The sequence below is a fragment of the Ambystoma mexicanum genome, chromosome 2q (genome assembly GCF_040938575.1).
Source record: "Ambystoma mexicanum isolate Mex_15411 chromosome 2q, UKY_AmexF1_1, whole genome shotgun sequence".
Lineage (NCBI taxonomy): Eukaryota > Metazoa > Chordata > Amphibia > Caudata > Ambystomatidae > Ambystoma > Ambystoma mexicanum.
This window is the reverse complement of record NC_090924.1, coordinates 754,381,198-754,393,578: the sequence shown is the minus strand read 5'-3', so window position 1 is coordinate 754,393,578 and position 12,381 is coordinate 754,381,198. Positions and strand designations below refer to the sequence as shown.

The 12,381-nt window shown below is 44.2% G+C and overlaps 1 protein-coding gene across 4 annotated transcripts in view; it reads left to right on the top strand.

The window, feature by feature from the left end:
- ESYT2 (extended synaptotagmin 2) overlaps positions 1-12,381 on the top strand; it is a 1,091,416-nt gene that overhangs the window by 865,642 nt on the left and 213,393 nt on the right. For all 4 annotated transcript variants that reach the window (XM_069647986.1, XM_069647985.1, XM_069647987.1 and 1 more), the window contains one exon: positions 4,618-4,692. In XM_069647986.1, coding sequence (XP_069504087.1) covers positions 4,618-4,692 — 75 coding nt within the window. The remainder of the gene's footprint in view (positions 1-4,617; positions 4,693-12,381) is intronic.

Genomic DNA, 12,381 nt, shown 5'->3' with positions numbered 1-12,381 from the left:
TGCAGGGAATCCATCTATTCCTACTAGACACGAGCTTCAGAGCCACGGGACAGACCTTAGTCTTATCTCTCCTGGATGGAGGCAACACTCTGATCACCCACCTACCGACAACCACCCAGAACCTATGAGCAGCATCCTCCGTGCCCCCCCCCATCTAATCAGCCGTTGCTGCAAATATGTCCACTTAATTCTAACACTCCTCAGATTTCACTGTTTCTTACTACAAGTACATCTGACCCTCAAGACCGGCTCCATATTATACAAAGCTCTCACTCTACACACTTCCTTCTGGCTGCCAAAGTCCCATCTATGGCGTTTAGCTCATTACCCGACAGACTACAGCTAATACCCATCAAAATCAGACATGTCCTTACCATCATGCAATTCAGAAAACCTATCAAGACCCTCGTCTTCAAAGGGCACTTTATTAACACACTTTAAGATGTACCCCTCTTGACCCATCCTGACCAATATGCCTGCTTAGAACAGCGCCTTACAGCCCCCCTCCCAGGTTACACCCCAGATCCTCTTTCAGCACTGGTACATGTTCCCCACCAACTGTAAATGTTATCTATTTCCTGGTACCCAAAGTAGCATATGAGCGATAAATGTCAGAAATATTTTCCCCTGTAACTCTTGGATGTATGCCTGTAACCCACTTAGCCTGTAACTGCACTTAACCAACTCCTGCATTCTATTACCCTTGCATCTAATATGTACCGCTTCTGCGACGGACCAAGTTGTAACCTGGTCACTCCACAATCTCACTATGCCTTTGTATCATAGACCATCTGGTCCTCCATGTTATTTATTGTACTGTATCATTCTCCCCTGTCTCTTGTATGTGTAACTATCTGTAACCAATGTTGTGCATTAGATTTAAGTGCCCAGTTACCTTAGGGTTTGGCCGCGCTATACAAATAAACAAATTAAACTAAACATTTTTTTAAAAATCTACTGATTTACAGTACTTCCGGAAGCGAAGCTCGCACTCAATGAATAACTATAACAAAACAAATAATAAATACAATAAAAAAGAAAGAGTTTAGTCTCTGCCTAAACTGCAAACATTTGCAACAAGCGTAAGTGGTAGCACTTTGTGTAAAACCATAGAAAATCTGTTTCCCAATTTTATTCCAGCAGTAGTGAGGTGTTATGGGAAAAAAAGTAACTTCATCAAAGTTTTTTTTTCCCCCATAGAGAACCAAAATTCTCCTTTGAGCGATGGAATAGTCGCATATTGTTTCTGCACTTCGCAGATTTCCAAGGTTCCTCAACATTTCATGAAACCTCCTGTTTTGGTATTGAGAACAGCTTATCAATTGTTTTTATGATGCAGACAATAACAGGGTTGCACTGCCTGTTGGAAAAGCAGAAGCACATGAGAGGTTTTTAGTTGCTAAAATAATTACAGGCATTCATAGGCTACATAAGGACACTGTTGTGAGATGACGCATTAGTTTGCAAATGTAAAAGAAAAACATTTTCAGTTTCCTGGTGTGGTCCATCAGTCGCTTTCAGATCGTACACTTAAGCAGCTACATAGTGGCAGTGCGCAACTGTGCCTGCACGTTGTGTCCTGCTTTACAGTTGCCACTGGGTTTGGCATTGTGGCTTCATTATGGTGGTTCAGAGGTGGCCATGATGGCGGCAGTAGACCTGCAACTAGCATACTTCCGGTAATATTTCCCATTCTCTGCAAGACAAAATGGCTCCCAAATGGGCACAAGCACGTGAGTAGTATGAGTTGGAGGCAAGGGCATATAAACCTTCTGCATGGCATGGCACATTTCTGCAGGTTTGAAGTGGAGTATTTTTGCATGTATAAAATTTCTAGAGCAATGTAGTGGTGGAGAACGCTGCAAGGGTAGGGTGAATCTGTTGACCAAGGAGGAGGAGTAGTAGTAGGACACCTTCATGCTGCTGTCTAGGCAGCTGCCGGGTATTTTAAAGCGTTGGCTTTTTTTCGGGCGTTTGAGGAAAGTGACGCAGAGGATCATGGACTAGAAACTGACCATGTATTGTGGCTTAAAAGAAGGAACCTGGTTTTAGCTCTGTAAAGTTTTGCGGCCGGTCCCCCTCTCCCTCCCAAGCATCCCTGCAATGCGTTCAGGCTTTCACGCATGTTGATTTCTGGAGGTGCTGATTTTGGCATTGATGTGGATGTCCTCTGCTTCGAAATGGAGTAGGTTGTGTTTAATAATTGGTGCCATAAGTCCTTCCATCGCCACACGATTCAGAATCTTGTGGAGATGGTGATGGGGGCTTTGCATCGAATTGCTGCAGGCGTACATGCTTGGTTTCAGATTCTGCTGTCTGTCCCAGAAGAATTAAGTTAGACATTATAATGTGGGTTTCAATCTGCATGTGGAGATAAACATCTGATACAGATGGGTGGTGTTGGTGACCATGTTAACGGCATGTAAGGCATCTACCATCATGCAATCCCAAACTAGGATGTCCTGTGTCCTCACATTTGGGGTTTTTAAAGCCTCCATATGGAACTAACTTTCGCCCAATATGTTTATATTCTGTGTAATGCGTATTTCGATGATCTCTTTGCGGAGCAGAAAAAGCGATTTGAAAATGTTTGTTTTTAACAAACATATTTACATTGATGCCAGACAAACGGTATGTCTTTGCATCGGTTTAAGGATTACTTTTGAAAACTATTGTTTTTGTAAAAACTTCTGAAACACAAGTACATTGAACCTAGGGGTAAGGTTATAGAACATACAGTGTGGAGGATTCCCTGCACTAGGCTCAAGAAAATGCAAAAACAATAGTTTAAAAACGCTGTTAACTATTCACAATGATAGTTGAATTGAACCCAACTGACATAGTTGCATATCTTCTGCAGTCACCACATGGAGCTATTCAAGCATGTGCCATCTCTGCCTGCTCACATTTCTAGTCTCTGAATTCCATAATGTTGCTGCATAGGCACGCTGCCTTGTAATGATTCTCCAAGATATGCCTTTCCACGACAATGTTTGTCACAGGCAAAAGTGTTATCTGCTGCCTGAAGCTCTGTTCCCATTCCACTCTTTCCAATCATGCCCTACATTTTCCAAGGCAGTTCAAAATGTGGATATCTGAAAGAAAAGAGTATTGGGTTTCATTTCGAGATCTTAACGATTTAACATCGCTTGACATTAAATAACATGTCATTTTAAATCCTATTTAGAGGAAATGCTTTTAGTTGCATCCAAGTTAAATGTCCGATCTCTGTGATCACATCTGTTGATTCAAGCAGCAGAAAGTATTGCACATGGCAGGCTACATGTCAACTAACAGCATGCTATGTTTCATGCTACAACATGTGGATCATGTATGTAAAGTATACATGTAATCCGCCACCCATTTGTTTGTTTGACTTAATTGGAATTAAACTGCTTGTGTTTTTCGACTGAAAACATGTTAACTGCATTTGCCTGGGGCGTTTTCTTCATGATCTAAGGCCAGAATGAACAGGGACATATATAAGACATCTGTCATTTGCATGTTTTATTATTGTACCTTGGCCTGCCAGTTGTGACAGTCAGCCAAATGCTTGACAAATGGAAGTCTATGGCCGTTACCTGGCAGACAATACAGTATCCCATGGCATTTATTGAAATGCAAACAAAGAATGTTTGTATGTGATCTTATGCTGGCATGGGGGGCGGGGAGGGTGGAGAAATACAAGAAACAATTCACTGAATTTGTTCAAATGGCCAAGTTTGAATTATGTTCACTTGGGTCACAATACAATCTTAGATCATTTAAACCATCAGAAGAAGCAGTTCTCCATGAATGGTCCTTTTAACTACATAATTGGAGCCCTTGACCCTTAGGCATGTGCTCTGAAAATTGGTGAGTAAATAATAGCATTTGTTTGTCAGTCGTTACTGCCATAGAGAAGCCTCCTGACATGCAAGCAAGCATGCTGTCTTCCTGTAAGGCCATCGGAGGGGCCCCATGCAGCTGGACCCAGATAGGCAGATCGCCTCTTCCCCTTGGAATGGTGCTTGAATGTGGGTATTGCTTGCATGCGGTCCTCTGCAGGCCGCAGAGATTTGGAGTATTGTGAACCATTAACTTGTACTGCAGGTTTTGTGGTGCGCTACCATGTAGTTTACTTTAAATATGTTTTTGATTGCCACGAGGAGCCAACCAACAGACCTCAGTTGTAAAGAAAATAGTTTTGTATTTTGGCTAGATGTTTTGCCAATAAATCCAGGATATACCTGTATATTCGTCCACTGGCCCGTCCCCCTCAAGCAGAGGCATTGAAAATGCGCTTTCATCACTACAGAGGAATCTTTCTGTTTATATCCCATTGCGTAATCATAATAGGTTCAAGAGCCTTCATTTTCCCGGAGAAGCAAACCTGCCATGCTGCTGGGGTCATTGAGCTGATTGAAGAATCAGAATTTCCTGGCAAAATGTGAAGAGAAAATCTTATTTCTAATGTCATTAAAGACATGCTTGCATTATAACCTAATTGTGATAAACAAGTGTGATAACCATTAACAATATTTGGCTTAACCTATATACTTCCGAGGCTACATGTTAGGCTTTTTCCAACATGAAGGGATGGTGTGTACATTAACAGAGTTGTTTCTTTATCCGCAGACTGGTAAGAAAATGAGCAGCAGTCCCAACCCGCTAGTTCAGTTTACCATTGGACACATACAGCAAGAAAGCAAGGTAAGCCAACAGCTCTTCTTGCCTAACCGGCCAGGCATGGCCAGCCATATGAAAGTGGTGTTGTATCCGAAGTGTAATGGCAAGAAATTACAGTTGCTGTTATTGCCCTTAGGGCATATCGCAACCTTATCTCATTAAATTGATGCACTGTTTTGACGGCTAACTTTTGTGGATGAGCAACCGTTCCATTCGTATAAGATATTATCTGCTATTTGGCCATTAGTTGTGGTGGTTTTTATTCAGTGACTTTACTGACTTTGGGACCATTTCTCCTTCTGGGCATCTTTTTCTACAGGCCAGGGATGATGCATGTTCTTGCTTGTCATGGTATCCCTTTTTTCTATTGCTCTGCAATACATCCTTTTAGACTTCGATAAAATCTCCACAAGGCCACCTAGTTCTGTGAAACTTTCCATGTATGACCGATGAGCCTCACCCTTTGATCTCTGAACAATATACCCATTTTCATAGAATTGTAGATTTGAATTGCCTAGTAATTTTAAATGCATCTTGAAGGCAAACATACGTCTTCTAAAACATATCTAAGTGTGGTAAATTTCCAAGGCCACAGAGTAAAAATTTGAAAGGTTTTTACATTCTTTTAATAATTTAGATTAATAACTCTTGCGCTACTGCAAATCTTCATGGGTGTTTCTTTTGAGGGAAGAGTGTTTCTCTTGGCATGTGGCTTTGTAGGCATGCACAGTCTTTGTACATCGATCACACAACCCTGAGCTCAAGTCAGAGATTTATTTGATCACCAAGGTTTTAGGTGGGGCTTAGTGGAGCTTAGTACATAGGTGTGACATCTTTTATGTGCGCTATGTAGGCTGAGACTGTCGGAAGCGGCCAGTGATCATTTTGAATTTGTGTTGGTGCGGCTTGACGGCTCAGACGTTTAACGAGGACAGTGTTGGGTCCTGTTGTTTGTTTTTTCTCGGACGCTCCACGGGGCAGGCTGACCAGTTACCGAAGGCCTTCCCTGTGCCTCCCCGCTTGTTCCACTTGTTCGTTCCCCCTCGCTCATCCCCCGTCGATTTGTTCATCCTTCTGGGGAAGAGATGATTCTGGAGGAGGGAGGAGCCAAGTCGTAGAGAGGATCAGGTGGGCGAGCAGTTCAGAGTGTTGAGCCGCCGGTGAGCTGTGGGCCGTAGTCCTTGTAGGAGTGGCACACAGGGAGGCAAACTGAAGCCCTGGTTTGCATTTGTAATGCCAAGATACACCTTGCTTGCTACAATGTGACCTAATTGAGCAAGACGACTGACTGGCTCCAATGATTTGCGGATAGGACAATGTGGTGAGTATTAAGGATTATTATCAGGAATTAACCAACCAGGTTGAAGTTTAATGCCCCCGAAGAGGGCATCTTGGTAATGAAGGAGGTAGTTAGTTGTTTCCTAACTATTCAAATTGCACAATAGGCAGTGAGTCAGGAAATAAGGGTAGGTCTACAAACTGACATTACTGTGTAGAGTAGTGTTGATGATGGTAATATAGATAGTTTATTATTATTTATTATTATTTATTAATGATACCGTTTTATACAAAGTAAAAAACTTTACACATAATCACAAAACAGAATTAAGAAAACCAGGGAGAAAAAGAAAAAACCATAGACATAACCAATATCAAACCAAAATAGGTTAGGATCATACGACATCATAGATTAGCTCCAGCCAATCTTTCCTATTACATAAAATAAGTAACATTTTAAAACATTCTAATACTAATATCTATATAAACAACCTGAGAGCCAAATGATATCATATAAAACGTATACAGGCTTTATACATTAGCATATAAATGTAGCAATTAATACCAATATTAATACGATTTAAGTATTCACCTTAGCCTTTCAGGTCAGATTTAAAGGAAACGCTTACTTACAGGACCAGTCCTGATACAGCCATTCATGCAAATAGAGGCTTCTCGCCATACCTGGAAAAGCGCTATATGCAGCCTGGGATTAAATGAGTTAACACATTGATGCCAAAATTCAACCTGTTCCAGATATTCCGTATTATGGACAAACTTCCCGAGATTTTTAACATAGCTTCCATTCATTGCTCGGCATTGGGTTAAAACATGTCGAGGAGTTTTGGGCTCTGTACACAATGCACATATTCTGCAATACCTTTCTGATTCATCTAGACCCATTTCGGGGCCTCTCGTGACCAGAGCGGGTAGATAGTTAATACAAAGTAGCAGAATAAAACACCTTATCAGAACTGAAGGACAAAGATTTAAGTGTGGCTGTGCTTTTTGAAGGTAAACAACACATGGGCAATTAATTTATAGCTTTTCAAACTGTCTAAATGAGAGAAATTATTCTGCCAGTCCCAGAGATATAAACATTTCTGCATACTAAGGAATAATAGTTCATTTCCTTGTCCCCACTCTGGAGACCAGCTGATTTCTTCAAACAGGATATTCATTTGCCTTTCTAATTCGTGTTGTCTGCTAGCACCTAAATCATCATTGATAGCCATGAGTAGTTTGGTAGTGGGCTTATTGATAATTCTGACATAGAATTCCACTCTCTTTTTTAGAACAACAACTTTGAGAGGTGATTCCCAGCTCAAGCCTGATCAAAGCCATAGGGATACACTGATGGAGACCAAGACTTTTCCTCCAAAACTTACCCTCTACAAGCTGTAACCACCCCAGGTTCATATTGATCGAAGGATCTAGGCCATATGTCACCATAGGCACCAGACATTGTAGATATAATTGGCGTGCAGCCCAGATAGAATAGCCACTCTGATCACATTTGAATTTGTGGATTAATGCTGTAAACTGTGCGGCCTTAGTTTTGCGCCCCTGAATACAAGTGACATAGTTTCCCTTATTGTCGAAGTCAACACCTAGATATTTATATGAGTGGGTATAGTTAATTTCAATAATACCCATCATCATACGAGGTCTGGACACCCTACCTGCAGTGTACAATATCAGGTTAGTTTTGCTATGGTTAATAGCTAACTCATTGGCCTCTGCGTATCGCCATAATTGTTGCGCCGATCTTAGGGTCCCACTAAATGTGTGATCAAGGATCACAAGGTCGTCGACGTAAGCTAATAATGTACAATGACAGGTGCCTACTTTAGGAGGACAGTTGTTAATTCCCCAGAGACATTCAGGAGCATCTGAAACAAAGAGGTTGTACAAAGTGGGGGCCGTTACGCAGCCCTGCTTGACCCCTCTCAGCTGTTGAATGGAGTTGGTCACGGACCCCCAGTTGTCAAGCCTATATTGCACCGATGTATTAGTATACAGCAGCTCTAGATAGTATAAGAGAGGCTCAGGGCAGGCTAAACTTCTTAATTTCCTCCAGAGGATAGATCTGTTGACTGAATCAAAAGCGGCCCTGAAATCCACATACAAGGCATATAGCGGTGGGCTAGAATGCGTAAGCGCCTTGCTTCTGAGAGAATTCATAATGAACAGATTATGGGATGTAGAATACCCAGTTCTGAAGCCGCTTTGGAAGCGGTCCAGAATCCCGTTATCTTCAGCCCATTTCTGTAATTCCTTTAAGAGGAGTGCAGCGAACATCTTGCTAGTGCAGTCCAACATGGATAGTAACAGATAGTTGCCCGGATCGGTTCTATTCCCTTCCTTAAACACTGGTATCAAAATGGCCGTCTGCCAAGACGCTGGAATACACCCCTCTGCCAGGATTTTCTCAAATAGGATTTTAAGTAGACCAGCCCAGAAGTGGGGATTACTTTTCATCACCACATTAGATAACCCATCTGGTCCTGGAGCACGAGAAGAGTTAACTCTTTTATTCTAAGCTGTAACTCCTCGGCAGGTCACAAAGGGGGGGCTTATAGGTCTACTCTTACTGGTTCTGTTGACCTTTTTGCATTCCTTACCATTACGACCTTCTAGAAAGATAGCCCATTCCACACTACCAATGGGATTAATCGTATGTGCCTTTTTATTCCCCTTGGCCTCTCCCAGCACAGACCATATGTTGCGTGTATTTCTGCTAAATAGTATTTTAACAGTATGTTGCCATCTTTCTAGTTTCCTGTGCTTATAATGTAACTTTAGCCAAGTATGATAATTATTTTTCAGCTTCCTAATGTTCCTAATAATACTCCTAAGCGAGGTGGCCCCTGATAGATATTTTGAGAGTGGACGAGGTGGGTAAAACAGCATGCTGAACTGTGTGCGGAGAAATAGGGTCATCAGAGTGATGGGTGAGTCCTATGCAATGAACTGAGGAGTGAAAATAAGTCTAACAATTACATCATGGGGTGGCGTTAATAAGGTTTAAGAAGCGAGTGTGCAGGCGCACACAGTATAAATTATAGCCTTTTGTGTGTATTCAACACAGAAAAGCTCAGGTTATCCAAAACGCTGAAGGGTGTGTAGGCGATGCTTTTAACGCAACACAGAAATTATTGCATTAGTGAGATCATCCATTCTTCTCCAAAATAGTTGGTACTGTGCTGAGACTCACTTTTATGAACAAGTACAGGGGCAGATCACACGTGGATAACAGATCTGGAGTTCATCCTGGACTCCCAGCTTTTCATCCATATGTTGCAGTTCGCGATGGATAAAGTTGCAACAAATAGTTCAGAAAACTCTTGTACCAGAGCCTTTCTGACAATTAAAACTCTGGAGCACCAGATGTCATGTAAAGTAACATTGGATAGGGCTGGGGGCGTCTAATGCACCACCAACTAAATGAAAATGTTACATGATTAAAAATGTACACCCACAACCATGACCCTTTCCTCCATATTGTATAGAAAATGTGCCTTGTCCTTTAAATGTAAAGGTGTTTGAGGGTACAGTCGTGGCACCTTACTCCCCCCAACCCTTAGGCCCTGCCTCCCAGTGCCACCTTCCAGTGCTCTTTTTGAATCTAAAGGGAGTGGTTGACTGCACCAGCAGTACTTTGTTTTTATGTGCGCTTCCCCTAAGCACTTCATGTTGTTAATTCTTCCGGCCTCTGGCGCCCCCATTCCCCTGGCTCATGCCGATACCTGCCGGCTTCTCTCAGAGCACCTCCTGTGAGAGCACTTTCCCAGCATCTGATCCCCAATCACTCTGTCTTGAGCATCTGAAGTCTGATCATTGGTGGGACACTTAGATATAGTGTGGGAGGTGCTACAACTGAGTGTGTTAAAGAACAAGCTACAGCAATGGAGGGAGATCTTCTCTAGGGCCATCCATGACATATGAAGGATTTAAGGAAAATCGAAAGGCGTGGTTGGAAGGTTTTGAATCCATCATAACCACGTGCAAAGCTCTGGACAACCCTACAGAACATACTTTTTCAGCCTGCCAAGCCTTTTCCCTACTTTAATGGCTTGGCAGTGAGCTAGGCTTCTAATCCTTCATCTCTTCAGTCCCAAGATGGCCACCGATATGTGAGGACGTGTCTCTCTGACCTCTGTCGGAGCCCCTTTAAAGCAGGCTTTTGGGCCATCAAAAAAGCAGCAGACCCCACGAGACACCTAGAAGTTGGAGTGACTGGCAAGCAAAGAGCGCACAAACGCAGACCAGTGTTGTGCAGTGGTGCCTCGCGTCCTGAAACTAGCAGACCGGCTGTGGAGAAGATTTCAGTCCCCCGCGACCTGCAGTGCACCATCAGAAGGGGGAGATGGGACGCGCTTCCCAGAGCTGCCGCTGGTGCAGCGCTGCTGGAGAGAATCGGTCCAGAGCCGAGGGAGAGTGCGGCACCCCACTGTGTCCAGGCGAGCTTGAAGCAGGGGAGAGCGAGGAGCGTCCCAGCGTTCCACACTACACCCCCGAGATAGCGGAGGGGAGACCCTGCCCCCAGCAGAGAGAGGCGGTGGCTGGGGTCGGGGATAGAGGGTGCACACTACCCCCCCACTCTGAAAACTGCTTTCAAGGCCCCTGAAGGCTGACAGGTGCTGCGGCCCCCCTCCTCCCTGCTCCAGTATTTAAAGCAAAACGTGGAGGAGGTGGGTCGGGCCCCGCCCCCACCCTCGCAGCAGCAGGTATACCTCCAGGACATACATTGAGTAACTAGGAGGCATAAAATCATCTAGCCACAGTCAAGAGCCACTGAAGGAGCAGTAGAAGGAGCAGCCCTGTGGTAGGGCATTAACACAAAGAAGGGGTTCATTTAGGGAAACGTATTGGCTATTTAGGTGGACAATGAGAACTGCAGTGCAAAGGCCCGGCAATTTGCACATTGGGAACATTGCAAATAACAAACTTCGCTATGCCACAAGACCCAGAATTAGATTGCAAAGCCAAGAAGGCAACCATATGCACAGTGAAAACCAGCAATATCTAAGGGAAATCCCTGAGCCCAACTAGCTGCAAGACCTGTAGAAGAGGAGAAGAACGTGTGGGCTCCTGAGGTAAACTAGCGACTGTGGATCCCCACACCCTAGCCCAGATATTGCGCCAGATCATGATAGCAACCCGACAGGAGTGGAAGTCCGCAGGGGAGAGAGGATAACAAAGACTGCAGAGAAAACAAGTGAAGAAGGGGTTACCAAAGAGAATCCCACGAGAGGCCCACAGATGCCAGAGGGAAGAATGTCCCTGTTAAGCTTAAAGCGTTGTCAGACCCGCAAGGGGGCCAGCTGGAACATTGCTGAAGAAGCCTTGACGGTAGGACCTGCGACCCAACCGAAAAGGTGGCTCAAGGAAGGGGAACCACACGCTATGAAGGAGTGCCTTACAGGCATGGAAGACAGAATGGTGAGCTCCTTTCAGGATCAGATGTCATGATGCCTACCCCCGGGCATCAGGATCAAGCCCATCAGCTCCGGGAGCAGGCATCCAGATACTTATTAAAACCCCAACAGCCCCAGCTGGGGGCTGTTTGGGTTCAGTCCTGGCACCTTAGGCACCAGGCTCATCATGGAAATCAGTCCTGGCGCCATAAGCGCCTGGCTCATAGACTTTACTTACCTGATGCAGACCATGCTGCTAGTGAGTCCAAGCCAACTTGAGGCCTGGATGGAACTATTTTTCTACAGGGACTATTTTTTACTCGGGCGTGGTTCTAGGGAACTTCTTACCTGGAACTACTTTGGAGGCTATTGAAACCACGCCCGAACAACAGCACACACTTTGCGTTATTCTGCATCCAGCAGCGTAACGCTCACCGTGCCTGCAGTCTGCATCCAGTCTTCTGCCACGCCCGCCTCGAATCTGGAGCTCCTAAAACCAAGAGGAAAGAAAAGGACAATATTAGAAAACAAACTATTTTGAATTCCTCACCTGATTTCGGATCCATCTCGCCTCCGGACCTGGAAAGAACATCATTTCTGTATGCGTCGCATCTCCAGCTGCAGCGCCGCGCCATACTCACCAGTCCTCACAGCATCTTTCGCCTCCATCATTGCTTCGCCAAACTCCGGCATCTGAGGGACAAAAGAAAACAACAAGGTGAGCCGAGAATACCAACAAATAAAACACTTATCATCATAGACTTACCTGATTACCACCGTAGGCATTATTCTATAACTCTCCACATCTTCATGTGCCGCACCTTCAAAGGGAGAGAAAACAACACGTTAAACACCGGCAACATTTACCGGACGGCGTCGGGTAATACAGACTCTTTCCTGAGCGCCACCAACAGCCACGAGGGGTATCTTCTCACGATCTTAGTTGCAAGACAAAGAAGGAAGGGGGGACAAGAGGGAATCATTGGACATATTGAACTCTATGAACTTGATACTT